General features: G+C 51.4%; 1 protein-coding gene across 1 annotated transcript; it reads left to right on the top strand.

Annotated features, from left to right (window-relative positions):
- Ppp5c (protein phosphatase 5 catalytic subunit) lies at positions 1 to 26,539 on the top strand. The gene is made up of 13 exons (XM_041653643.1): positions 1 to 220; positions 5,069 to 5,310; positions 12,645 to 12,792; positions 19,514 to 19,635; positions 22,291 to 22,356; positions 22,587 to 22,685; positions 23,408 to 23,513; positions 23,912 to 24,054; positions 24,129 to 24,216; positions 24,845 to 24,885; positions 24,981 to 25,159; positions 25,854 to 25,935; positions 26,019 to 26,539. The coding sequence occupies exons 1-13, from the start codon at positions 100 to 102 to the stop codon at positions 26,079 to 26,081; spliced, it is 1,500 nt and encodes a 499-aa protein (XP_041509577.1). The 5' UTR covers positions 1 to 99; the 3' UTR covers positions 26,082 to 26,539.
- Positions 26,540 to 26,989: the final 450 nt, after the last annotated feature.

Here is a 26,989-nt window from a genome sequence, read left to right as displayed (position 1 = left end):
CACTTGTGCGGCAGCGGCGGCGGTCACTCGGCGCTCCTTCGCGACGGTTCGGCCTGGTGCCGCCAGCGGCCGTTGCCAGGGTGGGGGTCGCTTTGCGGCATGGCGATGGCGGAGGGCGAGCGGACTGAGTGTGCCGAGCACCCCCGGGACGAACCCCCGGCCGATGGCTCTCTGAAGCGGGCAGAGGATCTCAAGACACAGGCCAACGACTACTTCAAAGGTGCGTCCGGCCCGGACGGGCCTGAGGGAGGGTGGACAGCGGCCCAGGCCGTTGGGGTGCCAGGCCCCGCGGGGAACCATGGCAACGCGGAGCGGTAGCCTGGGCGCCGGGCAGGCACTTCCGAGTAGCCTGGTGCGAGGAAGAGGCTCAGGATGGACGCCAGACAAGGGAGAGCTAGAAAGAAGTGGAGTACGAAGCAAAAGCTACTCACTGGGGAGACTGAGGCAGGCTCTGCTAAACGATAGGGGACAAGCGGGGAACCGACATGTGAGTACTGCCAAATGTGAGACCTGGACAGAGGTGCTAGGTGGAGGTCAGACCTGAAGAGGGCGCTACCAAATAGTGACATGTGTTTAGGGCTGTGATGGCGCTTGCCGAGCGGGGAGACCTGAGGTGACCAACCGAGGAGGGAAGGCCCGACAGAGAAGGGAACTGTGGGGATGGAAATAGATAATTAGATTGGAAGGCGATTTGAGGTGATCCGAGGAAAAGAGTAGGGAGTAGAGGTGGAGCGGGAAAGAATCTTCGCCCAAGAGTGATCTTGGGTTAAGCGTGAGGTATGGGAACATGTGTTCGTTCATTCATCCCTTCAGTACATTTGCATTAACTGTCCTGTGCCACGGTCTGGGCTTGGCTCGGAGGCTGTAGCAATGAATGAGACACAAGACTTGGGTTTAAGCAAAACCAGTAATTGCTAACTTGTGATGAGCACTTTGGATCAAGGTGACAAAGTAGGGAATGCACGTTAGAGGCTGCTTTAGAGAGTGGGGTCAGGGAATGCCTAAAGGGAAGACCCTGAGGTGGAGAATGAATGAAAACAGACTGGCTTAGTTGGAGTTTGAGCCAGCTGAGGGTGGGAGAGGAAGGCTGATACAAGATGAGATTAGGATAAGAGGCCCAACCAGGCAAAGTCGCCGAAGCTATTACGAAGACTAGTTTGGATTTCCTCAGCTGTCCAAAAAAAGACATTGAGTAGGTAGATGGGCCAGTCTGGACTGGAGAAAAGTTTGGGTGTGACCAGCCTATGGTTGGAGGTTCCCGGGAAATGGATGAAGTCACCATAGTGGGATCTAGAAAGAACCTAGAATGGAATTTTCATGTTTAAAACAGAAAAAGAGCTGCTGAGGAAGTGAGTGAGATGGAAGGGAAGCCAGGAAAGGTGCCACAGGTTCAGAGAAGAATATTCTTCCAGAAAGAAAGCCACAGGCCTGGTCACCTAGCCCCAGGCGTTGACCATCAGAGGTCTGGTGGTAATGTTGACAGAGCAGTTGTGGATGAGAAAGCCAGCCCAGAAGAACCTGGCAGATGAATGCTGCCAGTGAGGAACTGGGCTCCCACAGGGCAAGTGTCTCAGTTCTGAAGGGAAGTGGGGAAGTGGAGGCAGGTAGCAAGAGGGAGAAGGTGGGGTCCCTAGGAATGCTATTCCAAATATGGCCCCCCAAAAGGTTTAGACCTAGCAAGGCAGATCTGCTAGAGGTTGGGGAGGGTGAGAAAGATCTAGAATCCTAGACAAAGGAGGCCCCCATGGGGTAAGTCCAGACATTATGGTGTGTACCCGTCATCCCAGCTCTGGGAAGGCTGAGGCAGGAGAATTTTGAGTTGAGTGGCAGTCTGGAATACATAGCAAGACTGTCTCAAAGTGAGAGGGAGTTGAAGTGGGAGCAGTGGGTAGAGCCTTATAGGCCAGGTGGGTTTATAGATTCATCCTCAGGGTAGGAGATAAGGTTTTAAGAGAGTGGGCCACTTGGCTCTGGGTACAGGAACTGGTGCTCCCTACTGTGCTGAGAATGGATTCAGAGGCCTGACTGAAGAGAGGAGGTTGGAAGGGAGGACAGGTGAGGGGGTGGAGCCTCTGACCATGCTTGTGGGAGGAAATGTCTGGAGAGGGGGAGGGTAGCCATTGGCCAAGACCCAAAGGTGAGTGGAGCCTGGCACCTAGGTGAGTGGGGCCAGAGTGGAGGTGGTTGAAGGCTGAGGCTCTGAAGAACTAAAGCTGGTTCGGATTTGTGCCTTCTACAGACTTGAGGGCAGGAAGTGAGAGCCGAATAGGACTGACTGCTGGGGAGGGCAGAGTTTAGTGTGGGGTGGGGCTGCTAGAATGGGAGGGGAGTTAATGGGTGTGAGAGATGCTGTCGGGACAGTATGCTGAGCTTGCAGGGCTTTGAAGGCTTGGAGGCTACCAGCACCAGGTGACCAGGCCCAGCTGTGAAATGGTTGGACCTAACGGCCTTCCTTTACTGGGTCCTGTAAGAAGCAACCAGAAACTGGGCTGCTGCTTAGGGAAAGGGAAGGAGTTAGTCATGGGGAGGGACTCTTCACCCTACCCCCACCTCTCAGGTCCCAAGATTCAGGCTCTCAGGAACCTGGGGCAGGGCAGGCAGCCAGAGGGGCCTGGCCAAGAACTGGCTTGAAGGAATAGTACCCTTCCTGGTCCAGGCCTCCCACTCCTGTGGGCAGGCAATGGCAAGCTCAGAACCCCAGGCTCAGGCTACAATAATAACCAATAAAAAGAATAATTGCAACTGGCTTTCATTGTGCCCCTGTGGTGGCCAGGTACTCCTGAGCCTAACCGCCTGGGGCATGGGGGTGGTGGTTTAAATAGAGGAAGCCGACTCAGAGGGAAACTTGTTGCCCAAGGTCAGAGTGAGTGAGCAGAAGGCGGATATCCCCTTCCTCCCCACGTGTTCGACTCATCTAGCCTCTGTGGAGGATGGGGGAGTCTCGGGGACTCAGAAGGCCTACCTCCAACCATAGAGGGTCCCTCTTGAGCTGAGCCCTACAGTAAAGCGGGGGACAGAGCCTAGTTCCCAGCTCAGGAAGCTTCTGCTTTTTCCCTTTCTCCCTGAGGAAGGAGGCTGTGCTCACCTAGGGGTCATCGTGGTTCAGGGTGCTCCTCTGTGAACGCAGATGGGCAATTGAACCTCAGTGTACCTAGAGGGACATAGTGCTGCAGCTGAAGGAAGGCCCCAGGCTGGAGTTCCACAGCTGGTGGACACCTTCAAGGTTGTTCCTGTACTCTTTCTTCCTTCCTCCATTTGACTGTGTGTCAGGCTGAGCCCAGCCTGGTTCTCGGGTGCAGACAAGTGGTCTGAGGGGCTAAAGCTCCAGCCAGTGACTCTCTCTGCACTTTTGTGTTAGGAATCTGCACCACTAGGTGCCAGACTGCACACCCTGTGCCACTTGATAAAGTCCCACCCCAACAACTGAGTACTAACCAATCAGCAGCCTCTGGAGCCCAACCAGGACACCAAGGAAGCCCTCAGAGGCACTGACATTCCCGGGAGGGACCCTCTGAACTATGCTGCCCTCTTCATCTTCCTGCCTTGGTGGCGTCCGGGAAGTTCTAGATCCTGCAAGTCTAAGAAAGGCATAGAGTGGCAGGACTGGGACAGGGAAGCTGGGGGCAGGGTATTGCCTCACCCAGACCGGAGGTCAAATGGAGCTTCCTGAGGGGACATTTGGACCTTGTGACAGAAGTCCAGGAAGGACTGCTGAGCTGCACCCCTAGGCCTGCCTCTCTCTGCCCTCAGTCACCGCCTTCCTTCCTTCTTTCTTCCTCTCTCCTTGGCCAGTTGCTTCCTTCCCCTTTCGTGGAGGACTTGGATCAGGCCCTTAGGCTGTCTGAGCCCTGAGCACTTTGTCACAGTTGTCTGGGGTCAGATCTGGCTCCTTGATACACCAATAGTCCCTGGAGGGCACGTCCCAGACAAGGCAGGAGCTTGGGGGAAGGGAGCTGGACACCATCCTTAAGGTGTGGGTTGAGCAAATAACACCGAAGTCCCTGAGTGCTCTGAGGGCCAGGAAGTGGGGTAGAGCAGGAACTCCCACTCCAGGTTGAAAGCTCTTGGAAGAAACTGAAGTTCAAGGACAGAGAGGGTATTTAAGTTGTCGGAGTACACCCGCCTTAAAAGAGGATAGCCAGGCCACCTTCCCATTGACTGAGCCTGGTGCTGTCCCAGGCTCCCACCAGGGCACATGGGGGCGCGGGAGAGAGAATGGAGAGACTGCCACTTCTGTCTGCCTAAGAACTCCCTTCTGCCACTTGCCATGTGACCTCAAGCATAGGCTTTCCTTCTCTGAACTTGAGCAGCCTTCATCTGGAAATGGGCTAATGTGGCTTTCTCCCTCGGTGCCAGGAGGCCTCTGTTGCATTCCAGTCCTCCAGCCTGGGCAGGTCTTAGACTGCTAAAGGTCATCGTTCTGCTGTTTGTTTAATAAACCCTCTGGTGGAGGGGTCAGGCCTACCTGCCAGCACAGACTCGGACTCTGACCTTGAACTAGACTTCGCTGGCTTGGTCAGGTGACTACCAGGTAGTGATTAAGCTGCCGAGGTGGAAGGACCCCACAGGTTGGTGGAGAGCTCAGGGCCCAGCTGGGGCTCACTGAAAGTCTGACCTTTTGCCCTTGTCCGTCCCACCCTCCCCTGCAGCACCAGGTGGTCTCAGTCCTCCTAGCAGCCTCAGGAGCTTCTTCCCTTTGTCCTCCCATTCTCTCCATCTCTGGACCTGCCTGCTTGTGCCATCTGGGCAGCCACAGGCTCAGGCAGTCTCAATTTGCCTGGCGCTGGTACCCTGACATGTCCCTGTAGTCCTGGGGAGACTTAGGGAAAGCTTCCTGGAGCCCTGAAAGTAGCGCCCAACCTGGGCTTTGCTAGGCTGCTATAGAATTGGTTCCTGTTCTGGAAACTAGCCTGAACCTCAAGACTTAGGCTATATATAGTCAGATATCGGGGACAGGGAGAAGGGACAGATTCCATGCTGAACCCCAGTCTTTTGTAACAAGGACCACCAACCTAGGGTGGATTCCTGCCTGTGGCAACAGGGCTTCATGCCTCCTTCTCCTCCACAGCCAAGGACTACGAGAACGCCATCAAGTTCTACAGTCAGGCCATTGAGTTGAACCCCAGCAATGCCATCTACTATGGCAACCGCAGCCTGGCCTACCTGCGCACAGAGTGCTACGGCTACGCATTGGGCGATGCAACTCGGGCCATCGAACTTGACAAGAAGTACATCAAAGGCTACTATCGCCGGGCGGCCAGCAACATGGCACTGGGCAAGTTCCGAGCTGCCCTACGTGACTACGAGACGGTGAGCCGGGCCTCGGGCATGGGCCAGCTCCCGGCACCCTAGCCAGGTGGATGTGGGGGGGAGCCCCAGGGATAGGGAGGAGCCATTGTGTGTCTCCTCTATACAAGGGCTCACCCAGAGAATGGCCATGAGGCCTCTAGCCAGTTCCTGTTCTACCTCTTGGCCTTTATGCACTCTGTGACCCTGGGCAAGTCACCTGGCTTCTCTACCTTTCTTTGCCCCCTGTGTGTTGAGAACAGGCCCAGCCTCAGGTGGCTGCAGGAGAGTCTTTACTGTGTACATGCTTGGAGCAGTGCAGGCACATAGTCTGTGGTCAATAATAGCTCAGCCTTGTGACTACTGTGGCTGTTATTAGTGGTGGTGATTAGTAATGGTGGCAGTTATTAGCAAGGGCTATGCAGGCCTTTGACAGCTTGAGATTCTGTGGCAGGTGGGAGCCCTGTGTCACTGAGCAGGCAAGGAAAATGACTGTAGGTACAGAGTAGCGCTTCCAAGAAAATAGAGCAGGGTGACACACTATAGAGGGACAGCCTCCAGGGACAATGAGAGAAGAGACCTAGATGACAGTTCCTCGTCCACCACTGCCCACAGGTGATGTGCTCTGACAGTCGTCATGACAGCAGTAGGGACTGCCAGAGCATCCGCTTGGTACAGGTGTGCTCTGTGCCCTTCACACAGACTGACTGCTGAGTCAGTGTAGGCACCCAGAGTGGGAAGGAGATTGCCCTGTCACACAGGTGAGGAGGCTGAGGCCCCAGCTTACCAGTGCTGGGGTTGAAGCCAGTGTAACCCTTGACTGCATCTCTCCTCCTCCAGACAACTCCCGCTCAGGGGCTCTGAGTACAGAATGGGTCACTACCTACCTTGCTGTGGACTCTTTCTGTTGTGTGCACTGGGCCCCAAGAGGGCTGAGGAGCTATTCCTGCAGCAAGAGGGATCTGGTCCCTCAGCCTGGCCTAGGGTCAGACCAAGTAAAGACTTAGGCCAAGGTCAAGGGACACTTAGCAAAGGGCAAAAATGTGAAGGGTAGTGAAGGATAACCATGGAGGAGGGAAGCAAAGCATGGTCCCTGTCCCCACCTTTGTCCGTTGATGTCCTAATCTGGAATATAGTAACAAGAGCAGTGGCCACCACCTGAACAGCTGGAGCTCTGTTCCAGTGGTGAATAAAGGTCACTGGGGCCAGAGGGCTGGGTAAATAAATAAATAACCATGGACAGGCAGGGTCCTCACAGGAGAACAGAACCAGGGCAGGGTCTTTACCGCTCTGGGCTCACAGAAACATCTTTACTTGGGGGTAAGGAATAGGTTCTTTTGTGAGTGCTCCCAAGGTTGGCATCTAACGCTGCATTCTCCATGAGACTGGGGGATGGTGGGCAACTGCATCAAGCTGTACTCCAGGCTCTGTGGATGCCACAGTAATGGAAGAAGTCCATAGCCGTCTGCAGAACCAGCTTGAGGTGGAGTCACACCCAGCACCTAAATTATCAGCGCCAGGAAACCCCAGCAGGAACCCAGGATCCTTTCCCTTCAAGCCTGAGAAGCTGGTCTTATGGCAGCTTCCAACCCAAAACTTCCTCCTGGAAGGTGCTGGCATTCATGAAGGACATACCCAGGCCCTGGCCTGTGGGTCAGGCCTTGATTGGAACACATGAACCCATGGCTCTGCGTCTCCAGCCACTTTCAACCTCAGTATGCACATGGAGGGCTCAGTACAGCTGTGAGCATTGTGTATGTGTGAATCTACCCCTGAGTAGAAAGGAGACACCCATCTCCAAGGTCACGTGGAAGGAATGAGCTGAGACTGGACCCAGCTCCATAGCTGAGCCAGGAGCACTGTCTGCAGTCAGCTCTCCATCTCCAGCAGAAGAGAGGGCAGCTCCTGTAAAAAACCTTGTTAACGTGCATGAGCATAGATGCTCTCCACTGCCTCCAGCATCTGTTTCTTCCTATGGGCTAGAGTCAGGTGTGCAGCCACTGGAGCACAATGTGAAGGCACAGGCTCCAAGATCTGACCGAGGTATGTGACTTCAAATGCCTTGGGCTTCACCTGTAACCAGGGAACACATAGGCCTACATTGGCAATGTCATTGTGAGGGTTGAACAAGTGGGTAAATATGGAAAGGGACTACCTTTGGCTCTGCATCAGCCATGTTCTCCAGGGTTCCTCAGTAGGCAGCCCACGGTGAAATGGGCCTCCATCCCCGCTTCCTGCCTGTGCCAGAACATTGCAGAGCACAAGGACCTGGGTGTGTCTTTGTTTGCTCTTCCACTTGGGGGCACCTTGGACTCTAGTAGCAGTCAATCTCCTTTACCACACTTCTCCCTCTTCTCCCAGCTAGCCCTTTCACATGGGCCCGCCCCTTCCTGGGTCACATCTCAATTGGTTCTCACTGTTCTTTCCTATGCACTTGGAACACAGTCAGCCTTGCAGACCTAGACAAGCCCTGGAGGGGGAGGCGCAGTGGTCTTCCTCTACTCTCTACCCTGACTAAGGGTTCTGTGGGGTTTTTTTGGTTGATGATAGACTTTACCTTTGTGTTCCTTTTTTTTTTTTTCCAAGACAGAGTTTCTCTGTAGCTTTGGTGCCCATCCTGGAACTAGCTCTTGTAGACCAGGCTGGTCTCAAACTCACAGAGATCCGCCTGCCTCTGCCTCCCGAGTGCTGGGATTAAAGGCGTGCACCACCACCGCCCGGCTTACCTTTGTGTTTCTTAGAAACACATTTTGATGCCCTTTATAGAGTGATACAAAAGGAACAGGGACAATCAGAGTTAGTCTTTAGCTCAGTACTCACATGCCAGCAACCTTCAGGCCATGAAAGTCATTTCTTCTCCATGGTCCCCTGCACAGCAGAAACCACTGTTATCCCTGATTTACAGATGCAGAAACTGAAGTTGAGAGGTAAGGCAGGTCACTCCCCTGCAGTCTCTCAGGAATTCCAGAAGGTGGTAGCCTATCCTGAGTCAGGCTCCTAACCAGGGCATAAGTGCAAGTTCCTGACACCATGCTGGCCCCTGGGCTGTTAGCACTGACGATATCCCCGCCTGCTGCATTGAGCAGGTGCTGGGGGTGTTGTGGTAGATTCACTCACTAGAGAAAAGGTGTGTTGTATATAAGGCTGTCTGTTCCTAATGGGCTACCTGACATACTATCTCTACTATGTGATGCACCATCTGGTTCCTCTGGGCCAAATCTCATTGTCTATGCAGGTAAACCATAATGCTCTTTGTTGGTTCTTGCTGGTCTGTATCCATTGTACTCAGTTCTGATAAGTATGGGCGCTTTGCTTTGTATCCACAGCAGGCCTGAATGACTGAAGCTCTAGATTGCTCTTAGGTGGGGGGGGACTGCCGGCCTCATTGCCAGTAGAGCCTTGTGGGTAATATGGAACTGCCTTGAGTCTGCTGTGGGTGTCATGATGGAGTATATTATGCCCCAATAGCTTCTGCAATCCTAGTAAGCCCAAGTTCCCAAACATAGTGGTGGTAGTCACCACTATAAGTCCCAGGGCTTATAGTGGTGACTACCAGTGAACCTGACAGCTGACAGTGCCATTTGTTGTATTTTTGTCAATGCTGAGGAAACTTGGGGCTCTGCAAGCACTTTACAGCTGAACCACGCCCCCATTCCCTCACTGGGGGATTCTAGGCAGGGGCTCTACCACTGAGCCACACCCCATTCTGTTCTTTCTGGGGTTTTTTGTTTGGTTGAGTGGTTGGGCTTTTTGTTTGGTTTTGGTTTTTGGTTTTTCAAGACAGGGTTTCTCTGTGTAGCTATGGACTCTGTCCTGGAACTTGCTCTGTAGACCAGGTTGACCTCAAACTCACAGAGATCAGCCTGCCTCTGCCTCAGAGGCTTGCATCACCACCACCCAGCCTATTCTTTGTTTTTCTAAAGCCCCTAGTCCTTTCAAGGAGGCCTAGCCTCACAACCTCATCTAGTTCTAATTACTTCACAAACATCAAACGCTGTGCCACAGAGCCGTACCTTCAGTCCCTGAAGAGGGCAGCTTTTAAAGACATCTCATTTTTTCAGAAGCGTGGTTGATGACATGCACCTGCCCTATCCCTGTTTACCCGTGCAGGGTCTGCTTGAATCACATGAACATCACAGGGCATTGCCACAGTTGCAGTCCACATAGAATTGTTTGTTTGTTGCTTGGTTTTGCCTTTTGAGAAAGTAACTGTGACACTCAGGCTGTCCTTGATCTCCTAGGATAAAGCCATTCTGGGCTTCCAAAAATCCCTGGAATACTGGGCACATTACTGTACCTGGCTTCAGATGCCACTCTTTAAAGACATGTCCATGGGCCAGGTGTGGTGATGCATGCCTTTAATCCCAGCACTTGAGAGACGGAAGTTAGAGGCTAGCAAATCTCTATGAGTTCAAGGCCTGCCTGGGCTACGTAGTCTCAAAAAAAGGAGGAAAAAAAGAAACGAGATGTCTAGTGTGGCATCTAGTTCTGATGGGATGGGTCTCAGGCCCTGAAGAGCCCTGTAGTGTAAAACTGTACCTTTCCTCGGGAGAGGAGCTCTTTTTGTCGGTCATACCTAGCAATCTTTTCAACACCTGCACTGCAGACCTGGGAATTGATTCCTGCTGCTGCTGCTGCTGCTGGGTCTCGGGTAGTACAGTCTCACACCAGACTTCTGTGGGGTCCTAGCACCACACCCTACTTTCTAGAAACTGGGGGGTCTTGATTGAGCAGGACACATGCCCTGAAGGCCAGAACCCAGAGCCTGGAGAACTACTCCCTGCCTCTGTCCTGGGGGCGGCAGGAGGGAAGCACTAGGCTTCATGTGAGTGGTGACACAAACTAATCCAGGAGTGCAAAGAACCTTGACTTTTGGGGTTAATAACTTTACCACTCTGTGTATTGGGAATTGTGCTGGCCAGCCTATCGAGCTATACAGAGGATACTGTGAGCCAGGGTCGTTCACCATAATGGCAGCACCCAGCTCCATCTTCCTTCTTAGCATGCAGCTCACCTGAAGATGGTTCTGGCTTCTGGGATGTGTTTGCCACTCTTTCTTCCTTTACGAGGTGTTCATTCTCTGCTTAGGACACAGCTCTGTCCCTCCAGTGCCACTTCAAATGGGAAGACATTGTCTTCACCCTTCTGGAGGCTTCATGAGGAAGAGGAGCAGGAAGGAGGTTGAAATTAGGAATGAAATGTGTGGACAAGGGCAGTGTGACCAAACGGGAAAGGCAGTACCAGGCCACAGAGAAATAGGGTGGGTCTTGAGGGCCAGGCTTGAAGCCATGTAGACTTTATCCTAGGGAGCAGAGAGAACCTGGCCTTTCTGCCTCTCCCTGGGAAGGGCTCCAAGGGCTGCCTAAAACTGGCAGCTCTTAAGCTTGATGCCACACCCACACCCCAGTGGAGCTGTCTGGCAGGTGGCCCAGTCTGAGCCTGCCCAGCCTGCTGTTGGCCAAGCACCTGCAGGGAGTAGCAGTTGTCTTTGCCTAGGCTCTGACTCACTCAGCCAGCTTTGGGGCTGGGGGAAGCATTCTGAGGACCTGCCCTAGGACTTCCTTCTTTAATAGCACAGAAACTGTAGAGGGCCCAATCTTAGGATGGTTGTATAGGTCAACAGGTATGTGACAAAACTTTTTGGGAGCACACATATCTACTTACCCCAGATAGGGATCCCACAACAGAACGTACCTCCACAGTTCAACTTGGGGAACCAGTGAGTTTTACCGGGGATAACAGGAGTGTGGGTGAGGGATTACTTACAGGAGGAGAAATGACTCAATGACAGCTGTATCACCAAAGCCAACCCTAGCATGGGTGACAGCTCACAAAGCTGGGGACCTGGAGCACACTGTACAGCCTGCAGGCAGGTCAGCATGTTGCTGAGTGTCCTTTCCAGATGCCTCAGTTGGTCTAAACCTCTTGCAAGCACCTTGTCTGATTTCTGTTTCTTCTAGGCAGCTGGTCTGGTCTCAGAGTCTTCCTTGTGACTTGGCTACTTTTAGCAGTCTTTATTGCTTACTCTGGCAGGGAGGGGCCTAGTAAATCTAGTTGGTTTCAGGGACTTCCTAAAGTCATTTGGAGGTGTTTACCAGTCTGCTTAAAAAAGAGCTTCCCTAGGCCGGGCGGTGGTGGCGCACGCCTTTAATCCCAGCACTCGGGAGGCAGAGGCAGGCGGATCTCTGTGAGTTCGAGACCAGCCTGGTCTAAAAGAGCTAGTTCCAGGACAGGCTCCAAAACCACAGAGAAACCCTGTCTCGAAAAACCAAAAAAAAAAAAAAAAAAAAAAATTAAAAAAAAAAAAAAAAGAGCTTCCCTGAACCAAAAGCTATGGAGAAACCCTGTCTCGAAAATCCAAAAAAAAAAAAAGCTTCCCTGTAGGATGGAACGGTCCAATCTTAGGAAACTGTTAAACAACAGCAGGTCAGGCTGAGTCTGATTACAATTATGGTAGCCAAGATAAGACTCAGAGATGAAGTCTGTTGGCCAGGGTCTCACTCTGTAGCCCAGGCTAGCCTGGTACTAACAGCTGTCCTCTTTCCAACTCCTAAGTGCTGAGATGGCAGATATGTACACCTGACCCAGCTCTGTCTGTCTGAGCTCCTGGGATCTGGGTTTGCAGGAAGCAGGGCAGAGCAGTATAGGCAGGCTCCCTTTACTGCTGTGACCCAAAGCTGCCTGTACACAACTCACTGTGTTAGATCTTTTAAAAGTGCTCCCTCGTTCATTTTTACAGCTCTCTCTGAGGTGACACTGGTAACCCAGAGAGGAAACTGAGGACAGCTCACCTACTGCAGGCTCCCCCATCATCACTGGCTAAGCTGGGACTTGAACTGTGTCTCCTGTCCCATTACCAGAGGAAACAGCAATTGGAGCCTCAGTTTCCCATAAAGCCCCAGGGGAAACAAACTACTCACTGGCACAGTCCCCCTTGTGTGCCAAGGCCCTCAGTCCTTCCAACAAACCCCCACTTTATACTAGGGGATATTAAGGTGTTAGAAATCCATGCTGCTCTAAGACTAGCCCCTTATCTGCCCACTGGCAGTGCTGGGAGCCTAAGACCTGTATGCTCAGCTGGGCACCTGTTTGGTTTTAACAGGGTCAGAGTTGTTTAGTGAGGGCACAATGCCCTGGTCTCTAAAACCACCCTGTGTACCTTGTGTGGGGATGTAAAAACTGAGTCCTAGGTGACAGGTCCAGGGTGGCCCCGCTAGCATGTGGTAATCTTTGGGTAGTCTAACTCTGTCCTTTCTTGAACCCCGTGCTGTCCAGGCAGTTGTAGTGACCCTGGTGGCTCACCGGCTAGGTGGCTGGCCCTCCATTATGACACCTCTTGACTCCCTCTTCCTGGCCAGGTGGTGAAAGTGAAGCCTAATGACAAGGACGCCAAGATGAAGTACCAGGAGTGCAGCAAGGTTGTGAAGCAGAAGGCCTTCGAGCGGGCCATCGCAGGCGACGAGCACAGACGCTCTGTCGTGGACTCCCTGGACATCGAGAGCATGAGTGAGTGGCCCGGCCATATACCACACCCTACACACTCATCTCTTCACACTTGGTGGGGAAAGGCGGGGTTCCAGAGGACATTGGGGGATGTAGGTAGGTGTCACCAGAGCTGCTGCCTGCCTTCCGTAGCCCTCTCCCCTCCATTTTAATTATAAGAGTGGGAACCCTAGATTAAGGTTGGGGTGGCTCAGGATTTTTCTTTTGTCACAGCCTAACAGATGCCCTGCTCTAGTCCATTCCCCTCCAGTTAGGCTCAGTCAGGGTCCATGGTGCCAAACAGGTGTTGGTTTTATCTCTGTCACCATGTCTTGTGAGTGACATGGCCTTAATCACTGTCATCCTTGGCTTTCCCTACTGAGTGTGGGCACTATCTGCTCCCACTGGGTCCTGAGGAATTCAAGCAGAAGGTTTATTTATTTATTTATTGCTTTATTTTTTTATTTTGATATTTATTGCACTCTTCATTTTTCTCTGCTCCCTTCCCTGCCTCTCCCCTCCCCTCTTCAATCCTCCCCCAAGGTCCTCATGCTCCCAATTTACTCAGGAGATCTTGTCTTTTTATACTTTCTACTTCCCATGTAGATTAGATCTATGCAAGTCTCTCTTAGTGTCGCATTGTTGTCTAAGTTGTCTGGGATTGTGGTTTGTAGGCTGGCTTTCTTTGCTTTATGTTTAAAAACCACCTATGAGTGAGTACGTGTGATAATTGTCTTTTTGTGTTCTGGGGGTTACCTCACTCAAAATAATGTTTTCTAGTTCCATTTTCCTGCAAAATTCAAGCTGTCGTCATTTTTTTTTCTGCTGTGTAGTACTCCGCTGTGTAAATGTACCACATTTTTCTTATCCATTCTTCGATTGAGGGGCATTTAGGTTGTTTTCAGGTTCTGGCTATGACAAACAAAGCTGCTATGAACATAGTTGAGCACATGTCCTTGTGGCACGATTGAGCATCCTTTGGATATATACCCAAAAGTGGTATTACTGGGTCTTGAAGAAGGTTGTTTCCTAATTTTCTGAGAAATCACCCTACTGGGGCTGGAGAGATGGCTCAGAGGTTAGGAGCACTGACTGCTCTTCCAGAGGTCCTGAGTTCAATTCCCAGCACCCACATGGTGGCTCACAACCATCTTTAATGAGATCTGGTGCCCTCTTCTGACCAGCAAGCATACAGTCAGACAGAATATTGTATACAAAATAAATAAATCTTTAAAAAAAAAAAATTACCCTACAATATCCAAAGGAGCTGTACTAGCTTGCATTCCCACCAGCAATGCAGAAGTGTTCCCTTTTCCCCACAACCTCTCCAGCATAAGTTGTCATCAGTGTTTTTGATCTTGGTCATTCTTACAGGTGTAAGATGAAATCTCAGAGTTGTTTTGATTTGCATTTCTCTGGTGACTAAGGATGTTGAACATTTCCTTAAGTGTCTTTCAGCCATTTTAGATTCCTCTGTTGAGAGTTCTCTGTTTAGGTCTCTACTCCATTTTTTTTTCTTTTTATTGTATTATGTGATATTTTGGTGTCCAATTTCTTGAGTTCTTTATATATTTTGGAGATCAGACCTCTGTGTGATATGGGGTTAGTGAAGATCTTTTCCCATTCTGTAGGCTGTCGTTTTGTCCTTTGCTTTATAGAAGCTTTTCAGTTTCAGGAGGGTCCCATTTATTAATTGTTTCTCTCAGTGTCTGCTGCTGGGGTTCTATTTAGGAAGTGGTCTCCTATGCCAATGCGTTCAAGTGTACTTCCCACTTTCTCTTGTATAAGGTTCAGTGTGGCTGGCTTTATGTTGAGGTCTTTGATCCGTTTGGACTTGAGTTTTGTGCAGGCATCAGGTTTAAAACCATGCCTAAGAGTCCGCCACAACTCCAGTATTCTGTGACAGTGCTTCAGCATTGGAAGCAGAGAAGGGGGCTTAGAATAGGAAAAAAAACAGTGGGATCATGTGGCTCTCTTGACAAGAGCTATGTGCTCACAGCACCCCCTCACCCCCAACTTCCAGGTGACAGAGGCAGATCCAATCACAGGCTCCTTTGGTTTTTCTCAGGTGTGTGAGTCCGGGCTTTTGTGTGTATGAGGAGCAAGGACATAAAGGATCTCACTCTAGTCCAGGCTGGCCTCAAACTCATAATAATCTTCCTGCCTCAACTTCCCAAGTGCAGGGGTTTCAAGGGTAAGTCACTTAGCCAGCCAGTCCTTTGGGTGCCAGTACCTCTTCTCTGGTGAGCTGGCTCCAAGGAATGTATCTCCATGCCAGCCAGGGCTTAGATGTTATGACCTGTACTGTCGTTTGGTGTGGACAGGACATTGTCCTCTGGTTTTCCAAGCACGCTCTGGCCGTTTGTCTTCCATTGCACCTGGGCAAGCAAAGCCACAGTCTGCAGGGACAGTGTCCCCATCTAGTCTTGTCACAACCACCAGCATCACCCCAGCTCACCAGCTATTCAGGGTGTCCTTCCACAGGGCTCTGTCCCATAGCTCCCAGTAGTCGAGCTATACCTGAGTGCACACATCCCCATGTTCACTCATTTCCTGGAGCAGGTGGCCTTCTAGCATGAGTACTGGGGATATCTGGAAACTGCTGATGGGCATCAACCATTCCTGCTTCAGTGAGCTCCTCCAACCTTCCCTGGTCTGTGTTCCAAATAAACAACCCTTTGTCAGGCCAGGTTTACATTGTCCTCCTCCAGAATGTGTCTCAACACAGGTACAGATATGGTTTCAGTACCGTCTAGTTTGTGGTACTGCTTAGCTATCACGCAGAACTGTTCTCTTGCTTCCCAGCTCCTCAGAGTCAGCCTTGAGGAGAGGTCCCCTGCTCCTGAGGGTCCTTCCCTGCTTTTCCAAGTAGCGCCGCCTTGGGTGCTGCTTGTGAACCCTGTTGTTCCTGGAGTGACTAACCAGAAGTCGTGGGTTATGCCCTTCAGGACAGGGACAGTCTCAGTCACTGTCCCACAGCAAAGTAAAGAAAGCCTTCACATTGAATTCTTCTGGCAGAGTCTTTGCTGTAAGCCCCAGTCAAGGCTATGCCTAGGGCCACTGCACAGAAATGTGCCCAGGCTAGCCCTCCTGTCCTTGCAGCACATGGCATGGGCTTGGGTAGCTTGGGCAGCATGCCCAGTTCCTGCCAGAGTGTGGACTCGACACTTCTGTTTAACAGGGAAGACATTGCCTAGCGAGGTACACTGTACATCCCATAATATGCCCCTTCCTTGGCAAGAGGTGTTTTTGTCGAGGCGAGTCCCCAACACTCTCCAGCCCCAAGTTTCACATCCTTTACCACAGTGCACGTGGGCTCTCGTATCCAGGGTGTTATGTTTCTCTTCATCGCCCTCTAACTCTTTAATCTACTTCTTGCAGTCCCGGGGTAGAGTGGTGGCATTGAGCCAAGACACCTACCCTTTATCTTCATTTTTTGTTTTTTCAAGACAGGGTTTCTCTGTGGCTTTGGAGCCTGTCCTGGAACTAGCTCTGTAGACCAGGCTGGCCTCGAACTCACAGAGATCAGTCAGCCTCTGCCTCCCGAGAGCTGGGATTAAAGGCGTGCGCCGCCATCGCCCGGCCTTTATCTTCATTTTTTAAATCTTGATTCTTGCTAACTTTTATTGTTATTAATATGCCTGTTACTCGAGGCAATATCAGACCAGATTTCTTTTTTTCTTCCCCTCTTTTTTTAGACAGGGTTCTGTGTAGCCTTTGAGTCTGTCCTGGAACTCACTTGGTAGACCAGGCTGGCCTTGAACTCACAGAGATCCACCTGTCTCTGTCTCCCAAGTGGGAATAAACGGTGCCACCATCACCCAGCCAGACCAGATTTCTTACCGAAATCTCTGTTTTAGAAAGGTTAAACATTTCCAAACAAGGATAAGTAGAGCAGATACCTGTGGACTCACTGAATGTTCCGGCTCTAGCATGGGCCCCTTGCCCTATCCCAGCTGTGATGACATGTTGTATTGAGAGCATTTTTCTCTTGGTTTGGGTGTGTGTGTGTGTGTGTGTGTGTGTGTGTGTGTGTCAGTCCCCAACACTCTCCAGCCCTAAGTTTCACACTTTCCCACAGTGCACGTGGGCTCTCGTATCCAGGGTGTTATGATTGTCAGTGCACGGTGAGGGTGGAAGTCAGGGGACACCTGAGAAGAGCCAGCTCTCTAGCTGTCTCCACTACGTGGGTCCCAGGGATCAAATCAGGTCATCAGGTTTGGTGACCTGCTGAGCCACCTTGCCAGTCCCTCCTCTTCATTTTCCTTATTCCTCTTTTCTCACTGTAAAGCTAAAGAAGGCCTCAGACTTACAATCCTCCTGCCTCAGCCTTCCAAGTTTTATGATTGCATGCATGCACCAGCACATCTGGCCCTGTTTTATTTTTTTTAATAATCCTCAGCGCTTCTCCCTTCCTGAGATGAACTCCTCCTTCTTTCTTCATGTTCTAGTTTATTTGCTTGATGTTTTTAATAGCATCTCTCAGACCTACAAGAGGAATAGGGAGCCCAGATCTAGCAAAACTTCTGAACTGGTTTTGTAAAGTTCCATGGGGTAAAGAGGGTCCATGCTAACACCAACCCCTTATGGCGTGCACGAGAAACAAATCAGCTGCTCCTCTGTGGTATCCTTCCACTCAGTGCTGATGGGGGAGGCAGGCACTTCCATTCAAAGTGAGCTATTACAGTAGCTTCTGGTTGACCCACCAGGCAGGCTGTTCCATAGAAGTCTGTGTTAGTTTCTTTTCCTGTTGCTTTGATAAAATACCTTGTTGAGTGGTGGAAGAAAAGGGGCATTGTCCATCATGGCAGGGAAGCCAAGTAGCTTGAAGCAGCTGATCATATTGCTCCCACAATCCAGGATCCCACCCAGGCACTGGTGCCACTCACAACTGGCAAGTCTTCCCACCTCAGTTAATACAGTAATCCCTCTGTAGACATGTCCAGAGCCCATCTCCCGGTGATTCTGGACTCTATAAAGTGGGCAACTAGCACTAACTGTCACATGGCCTGGTGTTTATGTCCTCTGCTTTGCAGAACTCTGAGGCAGCCAGGGCCCTACATATTTTCCTTCAGAACCCACTGCAGGAAGGCTCCTTGGGAGGCTAATAATGGAGTCACAGTCAACTCCTTCACACCAGGCCCTCTGCTCTCAGAAGTGTCTTGGTCTTCCTCTAGTCCTTTCTTTTATTTTTGGTGACCAGAGGTCCTGCAGGTGCTGTCCGTTGCCCCTGTGTGACTTTTTCCCAGATGCTGCTGAAGGCTGAAGTTGGTCTCAGGCCAGCGTCAGACCCGACACTCTCTGCTGCAGTTTTAGCCATCTTAGAAAGCTTTGACCAGGAAATTGAGCAGATCACATTTTCTTAGGAGAGCGCACAGCACAACTGTGGCCCTGTACAGTGGGTGACCATGTGGCTACCCAGAAGCCAGATTCCTTCCTTTCCCCTCTTATCTTCTTCCTTCTAGACCCATTTCTGTGAGCCAGGGCCATCCTAGCAAATTCTACTTCTGACACCAGTGCTGACAGTATATCAGCAGAGCAGTTTTTCCTCATCTCCCTCAGCAGTCAGCACAGACTCCTGGTCACCAAGACCGTATGCAGATTTCTCCACCAGTAACCAGACCCTTCAGTCTGTACTGGGTACCATCGTCAGATTGCTCTGATTCAAATCAGTTCTGACAAACTGAGGTGCGACCCTAAGCTTCCTCCCCCCCACACACCCTTTTGAAAAGCCTTCATTGATTATCATGTCGTGTGAGTAGGTATGTATGTGCCATACTTAAGTGGAACCTGCCGCCTCCATGGCATTGCTTGTTCCAAGTCCCAGATTTGTTTTGACCATGCCTCTGACCCACTGGGTATGAATCAGGCCACTCACAGAACCCAGAAGGATGCTTACCAGTCTGTTATACGGTCTCGGCATGAAGAGCTGCAGAGGGAAAGCATGTGGACATGGGAGCCGCCCTCCAGCAACCTCCCTGGGTTCCACTGTCTCCGTCCTAGACTCTAGGAGCTTCCAGGTCTCTGCCTTTCAGGGACTTGTCTACATAGACTAGGCATGAGTTAGACATTAGCCATTGTCCCACCAGATTGAAGTCCATCTGCTCACCACTGAAGAAGCCTGGGAGCCAGGAGTCGCTAGAGAAGCCAGGCTATATTTGAGGGCCTGCCTCCTGAGAGCATGACAGGAGCCAGCATGTCTTCCTCCCAGACACAACCTGTCAGGGTCTTCATCATTTAGGGCGTGTGTCATCATCTTTTCTGGTCAGAGTATCTTCACAGTGAACTTTGCCTTCTGGAGCCATGGTGCCCACCATCCCTTTGATGGACACACCACTGTGCAGTTTGACCAAGTAGTCGTCCCCATGCTGTGTGTTGGAGGCACAGGACTAGGAAGAGTGACCCACATTCTGATATCACCTGAAGGTCACCAGGTGCTCTGGGCTGTGAATCTGAAGAGAGATTATTTGGCAATCACCCTCTTAGCCACTCATTTAGAATGTGGGACAAAGGGCAGGGAAACAGTTCTCCAGAGGACAGGCACCAAAGGAAGAAACCACTGCTTAGAACTGGCCAGAGAGTCTGGGAGTGTAGGAGCTATGGACTGACCCTAAGACCTAGGAGCATTGCGGCATCATGGGAATCTTCATTGCCTCATCTCCTCACCCCATCCCTTTAGGCCAGGTTCCCCTTCTTGCCCCTCCATGGCTGAAGCCACTAATTAATCCCTTTGTCCATGCACCAGCCATTGAAGATGAATACAGCGGGCCCAAGCTTGAGGATGGCAAAGTGACAATCACCTTCATGAAAGAACTTATGCAGTGGTACAAGGAACAGAAGAAACTGCACCGGAAGTGTGCCTATCAGGTAACACACCGAGACCCGGGAATGGGCCTGCCACTGCCGGCTTGGCTCTGAGCAGACTGAGGAGAATGGTCGTGAACGCTGCCGCTTCCTAGGCCAGTGCTGTGTGCTGGGCACTGTGCTGAGGGCTACCACTTGTCCTCATCCAATACCCCAGCCTTTGTGGGTGTCGGGCAGTGCCCTACACAAGTGCAGACCCAGGCTCAAAAGTGAGACCTTCTGGAAGGCACTGGAAAGAGGAGTTCTTAAAGAGCATGGCTGACCCAAGTTGGGGGCTTCAGTAAGAGGACATTCATGGTTGGGAGAGTTCTCAGATAATAGAAGTCATTCCCTTCCCCTGTCCCCCTTTTTAAGCTTTATTTTATGTATATGAGTACTCTATCTGCATGTATGGCTTTATGCCAGAAGAGGGCGTCAGATCCCACTGTAGATGGTTGTGACATTTGAACTCAAGCTGTCTGGAAGAACAGCCATTGATTGCTCTTAACCGCCAAGCCATCTCTCCAGCCCCCAGTAGAAGTCATTTCTATGACAGAGCTAACCACTCATATGCCTCCCCGGTGATGGGATCACAGCCCGCCTGTGATCACTGCTTTCCTCTGGTACTTAGCCCTGATAGGAGCCACCTGCCACTAGCCTGAGCAGCTATAACCCCACTGCCCCACAAAGGGGCTGCTTGTCGCTGTTGGTGGTGTGTCCTTCAGGGTTCTATGCATGTGGGTTTCAGGTGTATTTGTTAGTTTTCTTTTTGATTGTGATATTGGCTGTTTGGTTTGTTCCTGTCCTTAGGGCAGCAAGAGCAACAGTTCTTTGCAGCTTCCTGAGTGACCACCTCCAGTGTTGCTTTGGGGTTGTTTGTTTGTTTAATGACACTTTTTCTTTCTTTCTTTTTTTTTTTTTCTTTTCGAGACAGGGTTTCTCTGTGGCTTTGGAGCCTGTCCTGGAACTAGCTCTGTAGACCAGGCTGGTCTCGAACTCACAGATACTTTTTCTTTTCCCCACTTTTTTTAAAATTGTTAAACGTACATGGAAGTTGAAAGATGAACAGTTAACAGCCACATACTTCTCACAGGTGTGGGGCCTCCATCCCTTGCTTTTAACAGAACTAGTTGAGACTCAGTTGCAGCCACTATAACCTGTATCCTAAAACAAGGACATCCACTTACAGGACTGTGGTGTGTTCACTTGTCCCCATGATGGAACACTAAATACAACCAATGTGCACAACCCACAGGCTGTACATAAAACCTAAATCACTGACAAACACACTTGGTTTTTCTCAAGGTCATGTTCAGTGTGTGAAAGTAGCATTGACAAATATCCTAGTGTTTTCATTTCTCCTGGGGTTCCCCAAAATATATTTAAGGTTATTGAAGGGGTTGTTGAGACAAGGTCTTTACTATATACTTCAGGCTATGCAGGGCATGGTTGTGCACACCTTTAATTCCAGATTGGGAGGTAGAGGCAAATGTATCTCTGAGTTCAAGCCAGTCTGCTATACCTAGGCTTTCTAGACCATTAAAGATCCACAGTGAGTGAGAATCTGTCTGAAAAATAAAACAAAAGAAGAATCTGGACTTAACCTGCCAGGGTTACAGGTGTGTCCCAGGACACCCACTTAGGCAGATTCTCAAATTGCCAATACCACTGCATGGTAGAAGGTCCTCCACCTCCCCCTTCTCTGCAGAGAGAGACTTGGGTTTTTGTTTTTTGATACAGGGTTTCTCTGTGTAAGTTTTGGAGCCTGTCCTAGAACTTGCTCTATAGTCCAGGGTGGCCTCAAATTCACAGAGATCCACTTGCCTCTGCCTCCCGAGTGCAGGGATTAAAGGCATGCACCACTACCACCCAGCTGAGAGGCTTATATTTTAAGGAGCTTTATGACACGTTTCCAGTCTAGCTCTGTGTATGCATCCACCATCCACATGTAATACACACTTGCAGGTGCTGAGGAAGGGCAGATGACAAAATCTTACTCAACTGGAAACTCACCGGTTCATCTGGGCTGTCTAGCCCACAAGCTCCAGGGACCTGTCTCTGCCCCCTCGGTGATGGAACTACAGATAACACACACACCCTGGGGATTTGAACTCAGATCTTTACCAAGCATGCACTCTTACCCACTAAACCATTTCCCTGGCTTTAGGCTGGTTCTTTTTTAAAGTTTCCTATACTGTGAACCAACTATTGTGTTTCCTAATGCTGTTGAATTTTAAAAGATGGACCAAGATCCTTGTGAAATGATGGTGATGTTTAAATTGTTTGCCTATGTGTATGTCTGTACACTGCCTATGTGCAGTATCTGTGGAGGCCAGAAGAGGGTACTGAATCCTTTGGGACTGAAAATGTGGATAATTGTGAGCCACTGTGTGGGTGCTGGAAATCAAAAATAATTGATCTTCTGTAAAAAAAAAAAAAAAAACCAGCCAGTGCTCTTAATTGCTGAGCCATCTTTCAACCCCCCCCCCCCCGTGATGTTTTGTTGACACATGGGCCACTCAACACCTCTTGAGGGCCACCTCTGTTCCTGGTTAGCATCCAGTAGTCCACACCTTCCCAGTAGCTCCTGAGCAGCTGAGGCTTTCCCAGGGCCTTGAAAGGGCAGTACCTTGTACTCCCACCCCAAGCAGCTCTACTTACAGCTACCCTGTTTTCCAGATCCTGGTACAGGTGAAAGAAGTCCTCTGCAAGCTGAGCACTCTGGTGGAGACGACGCTGAAAGAGGTGCGTCTTACGCTGTGGGTGCAGGGTGGAGGGCGGGTGCATGTAGTCTGGGAGGGTGAGTCCAGTAGTCGTCCCTTCTCTCTATCTGCTTCCTCTTTGTCGTGTCCCCTACCCTTGTGTCCTGCATGAATTTTCTTGGTCTGTTGTGACCTCTCCCCTCATTTCCCCTTTGCCCCCTCCCCACATCTCTCTCTGGGCCCCTCCTTCTCCGGTGGCCTCTTTTCTTCCAGACAGAGAAGATTACAGTGTGCGGGGACACCCATGGCCAGTTCTATGACCTCCTCAACATATTTGAGCTCAACGGTTTACCCTCAGAGACCAACCCCTATGTATCCTCCGTGTATCCCATGTGGAGAGGGCAGAGCCCCACTAAGAAAGAACACCAGGGCCATCATCTTACTGTTACTGGGGTCACTGCAGGTCCAGGCCCCAGGTCTTTCTCTTCTGCTGCAGGGTGAGACACCGGCAGTGTCCACCCAGCCCTTCCGCTCCCATAGGCTGTCTCATCTCCTGCTTTAGTTCCCTCATCTGTACCGTGGGGTGATAGGGTCTTCTTCACAGGGTTGTTGGAATGTGGTAAGCAGATAAGCGAAACCAGGCTCCGGGTGTTTGTCACATTTTTGTATTGTTTCCTTGGGGGCTGTTTGGAAGTAAACTGTAAAGTGTAGCTCCTGATGGTCTTGAGCTTCCTGTCTCCTATCTCCCGCTTGCTAGGGTTGTAGACATTTACCGCCAAACCCAGCCTGTACTCGTGTTTGGCATGGGATATTTTCCTGATATTTAGCCACCATGTAAGGCCCCTGGGCTCTGTCCCATTTCTCCTTTGGTTTGAGGACTGCTCTCGGGGAAGAGCTGGCTGCCTCAACTTTGCCATTGGTTTCCCCAAGACAGGTGAGGGTGGGCCCTTGGTGCCGTCCTGGGGTGGGTGGCATCAGTTTAAAGGCAGGGCAAGGGTGCACCCCCTTTGGAGGCACTGACAGGAGCCTTGGTGCCAAGGAGACAGGCAGGACTACTGACCCATCTGCCACCTGCACTTTTCTTAACAAGAAAGATATTTAATGGCGACTTTGTGGACCGCGGCTCCTTCTCTGTTGAAGTGATCCTCACCCTCTTCGGCTTTAAACTCTTGTACCCAGATCATTTTCATCTTCTTCGAGGTGAGGAGGGTTTCACACACACACCCCGCCCTGGGGCCACCAAGAAAGGTTGAGCAGGTTGTGCACCGCCGTAGCAGTTTCGGGTGAGCTGCAGCGCCCGCCACAGACAGCCCGGTGTGGGGCTTCGCTGTGCCCTTTGCTGGCACGTGCCGGACAGGAGGTCGGGGGGAGGGTGCCTTTTCCTAGTTCACACACAGTGGGTGTGAACAGCTTCCCTGGGGACACTAATACAAACTCAAGCTGAGTAGTGAGGTGGGCACTTATTTGCAAAACATAGTGCCAGCCTGCCATCACTGAGCAAATACCATCTTGTCCCTAAGTCTACACCTGAGATTGCCGGGTAGGTATATGATAACCTAGAGGCTGAGGGGCCTCTCCTGTCCCTCTTTTGTGACCAGGCAACCACGAGACAGACAACATGAACCAGATCTACGGGTTCGAGGGCGAGGTGAAGGCCAAATACACAGCCCAGATGTATGAGCTTTTCAGTGAGGTGTTTGAGTGGCTGCCACTGGCCCAGTGCATCAACGGCAAAGTGCTGGTGAGGAGCCACGTGCTGGTTCGGGGTGGAGGGGTGGAGGGGCTCCTTTCCTCACAGACACATGTCTCCCTCAGATCATGCATGGAGGCCTGTTCAGTGAGGATGGCGTCACCCTGGATGACATCCGAAAGATTGAGCGGAATCGGCAGCCACCAGACTCAGGTGAATGGGCCCCTGGCACAGAGAGGGGCACCTGGGCTCACTCCCACCTGCATCCTTGAATGAGTGGAATTGTGCCAGCCGGTGAACATCAAAGTTCATGACACACACCTGTCACTCACTTTTCTCCCCTCCCCCTAAAGAGGAATTAAGGCACCTGTTGAAGTCCCAGAGACTGTCACTGAGGACATAGATGATGTGGGTGGCTTCTGCAGGGTGGTGACATTTGAGGTGACACCAGAAGAGAGGTGAGGGTGTGGCCAGTGGGGGAAGACAGCAGAGAGTGAAGGGGTGGAGTGGATAGGGCTGGCCCTCAGATGTTCCTGCTGAACATAGGCCAGAGGCCGCATCCTAAGCGCTACAGACCATAGTAGGTATGTGGGCTTTGCTGCTGGGGCTGTGGGGAGTCACAGGAGGCTTTGGGTGGAAAGAGGCTTATAATGGACTGAATGAGAGATGTTGGGGAAACTGGGACCAGCTCAGAACTGTTGTGCATGCCCTGAGCCCTGGCCACAGTGATGTCCCCACCAGATCCTACTACCACCACCACCAGTCTGTACTGTGGGGTAGGCACCTATCTGGTGCAACCTGGGAGACAGACAAGTCTCTGACATTTGCTCTCCTCCCCCAGGTCCCATGTGTGACCTGTTGTGGTCAGATCCCCAGCCACAGGTGAGCCTGGTGTCTTGCTGTGGGTGTGGGCTGCGTGGTGGGGTGGAGCCAGGCCAGCAGTCACCCAGAGTCTCCTGTTCCCTTGCTCCTACCAGAACGGGCGCTCAGTCAGCAAGCGGGGCGTGAGCTGCCAGTTTGGGCCTGATGTCACCAAGGCCTTCCTGGAGGAGAACCAACTTGACTACATCATCCGCAGCCATGAAGTCAAGTCTGAGGGCTATGAGGTGGCCCATGGTGGCCGCTGTGTCACTGTCTTCTCTGCCCCCAACTATTGGTGCGTCTTACTCTTCCCCCCTTTGCCTAGACTACAGGGTTTATTTGTATGGATTATGTCTGTGGCTTTTGAGACCAGGCCTTACCGTAGTCCAGACTGGTGTCAAACTCATGGCATTTCTGTTGCAAGCCTCTGAAGTAGTAGGATTACAGGCATAACCACTGGGGCAGGTTTGGGGTTTAACTTTCCTCATGTAAAAACCTCTGCCACAGGAAGGGAGGGAGGGAAGGGAGGGGAAAGGAAAAGGGAAAGGAAAGACACTAAGAGTGGATACATGCTACTGTAATGTATAGGCCTGCATTGCTCCCCAGTCCCAAGTGTTAGTCCTCTTCCCTTGGACAGAGGCCTTTTCCTCTGAGTTCATGTTCTCCCTACTCTATGTGTAGAGGAAGCCATGGGGTTGTATAGGCTCTGGTTCTTGGACTAGGCTGTAACATCCTGGTGGTGTTGTGTCCCTCCAGTGGTTAGGGTAGTGGTGAGATGGGTCTCCAGGCTCCCCCACTGCCTCTTCCTGCCTCTGCTTCCCCCACTTTTCCATGGCTTTCCTCCTTCAGCCCTCTTCAATGTGGTTTCTTCTCTGCCTCCACCATCTCTTTTCTCCACTTCCTGCAGTCCCCTCCTGTCTCAGACCCCCCCCCCCCTTCTGTTTTCCACCTTCTCTTAATCTCTAGCCCCTCTTCTCCTGTCCCTGCAGTGACCAGATGGGAAACAAAGCCTCCTACATCCACCTCCAGGGCTCGGACCTGCGGCCCCAGTTCCACCAGTTCACAGCAGTGGTGAGTGGCCTGGGACAGGGCACTGCCTGGACATGGGCTGCATGTGGGCGGATCCTCTGACTGTCCTTCTGCCCCTGCTGCAGCCTCACCCCAACGTCAAGCCCATGGCATATGCCAACACGCTGCTGCAGCTAGGAATGATGTAAAGCTGCCCACAGCAGTGAACCACGGCCTGCCCAGCTGGATGGCCCTGCCTTCGGCCTGCTGCCCCGCCCCAGGGCAACGTTGGACCCCCTTTACTTTGTAAAGTTTGTATTTATTCCCCTTTAGGTTGCAGAGGGGGTGGGGGCAGCGCGGGGCAGCCGAAGACAGGCTCCTGGTCAGAGGAAGGAGGAGTAGAGACTGGGGTAGGGCACAGCTTGGGCATTTGGAGGAAGGCCAACCTGGGTAGGGGTGGGACCAAGAGGAGGTCCTGCCCCCTCATCTGCATGGCTCCTCCCCTGGTAAAGCAATAGGGCCCTACCATAGGAAGACCCCAAATGAGGGTCATCAGGGAGGCCTCCTCCTGGTAGCTTCAGGGTGGGGCGAGGCTGGGCCACCCCTAGCTATTTTATGTTCTGTAATTAAATATGTTAAATAAATAAAGTCATTATTGTAAGTCAAACCTTATCTCAGACCCACATTAAAGCATGTCCACCACGCACAGGCCCCTGCAAGGTGGGTCCAGTTCGGTTCGGGATTCCTCACAGTGAGGTGGGCATTGCAGGCTAAGAGACCACAGAAGACAGAAGCATCCTCCAACTCTGCTGAGGCCTGTACAGGCTTTGAGACCTCAGACCTGTTCAGAAACCTCTGCACTTAGCTGAGCTTTGCAAGGAACCACTTAATGCATGGAGCTCTTCTGAACTCTGCTCTCCTACTGCGTAGCAAACCTGGTGTGTTCAATGGGTGGGCCCAACAGTTTCTCTGCTGTGCTGTGTGCCAGTGGGGAAAACCAAGGACTAGAGCCACAGAGGTGACTAAGGCCGGCAGGGGAAGCCATCCAGCCTAAGAAGCTGTTGTTTCTCCAGCTTGGGGGCTTATTTTAGTTAGGGTTCTATTGCTGCAAAGAGAC

This window comes from Microtus oregoni, unplaced genomic scaffold (assembly GCF_018167655.1).
Source record: "Microtus oregoni isolate MIOR12 unplaced genomic scaffold, Mior012 000006F_ref0000085, whole genome shotgun sequence".
NCBI classification, from domain to species: domain Eukaryota; kingdom Metazoa; phylum Chordata; class Mammalia; order Rodentia; family Cricetidae; genus Microtus; species Microtus oregoni.
The sequence above is the reverse complement of the archived record's forward strand: the minus strand, read 5'-3'. Positions and strand labels throughout refer to the sequence as shown.

Bases quoted from the DNA above. Each gene is read 5' to 3' on its own strand.
- Ppp5c (XM_041653643.1), top strand. From the start codon at position 100: ATGGCGATGGCGGAGGGCGAGCGGACTGAGTGTGCCGAGCACCCCCGG. The intron at 22,357-22,586 runs GTGCGTCTTACG...CTTTTCTTCCAG, and splicing joins TGGAGACGACGCTGAAAGAG to ACAGAGAAGATTACAGTGTG. The intron at 25,160-25,853 runs GTGCGTCTTACT...CTGTCCCTGCAG, and splicing joins TTCTCTGCCCCCAACTATTG to TGACCAGATGGGAAACAAAG.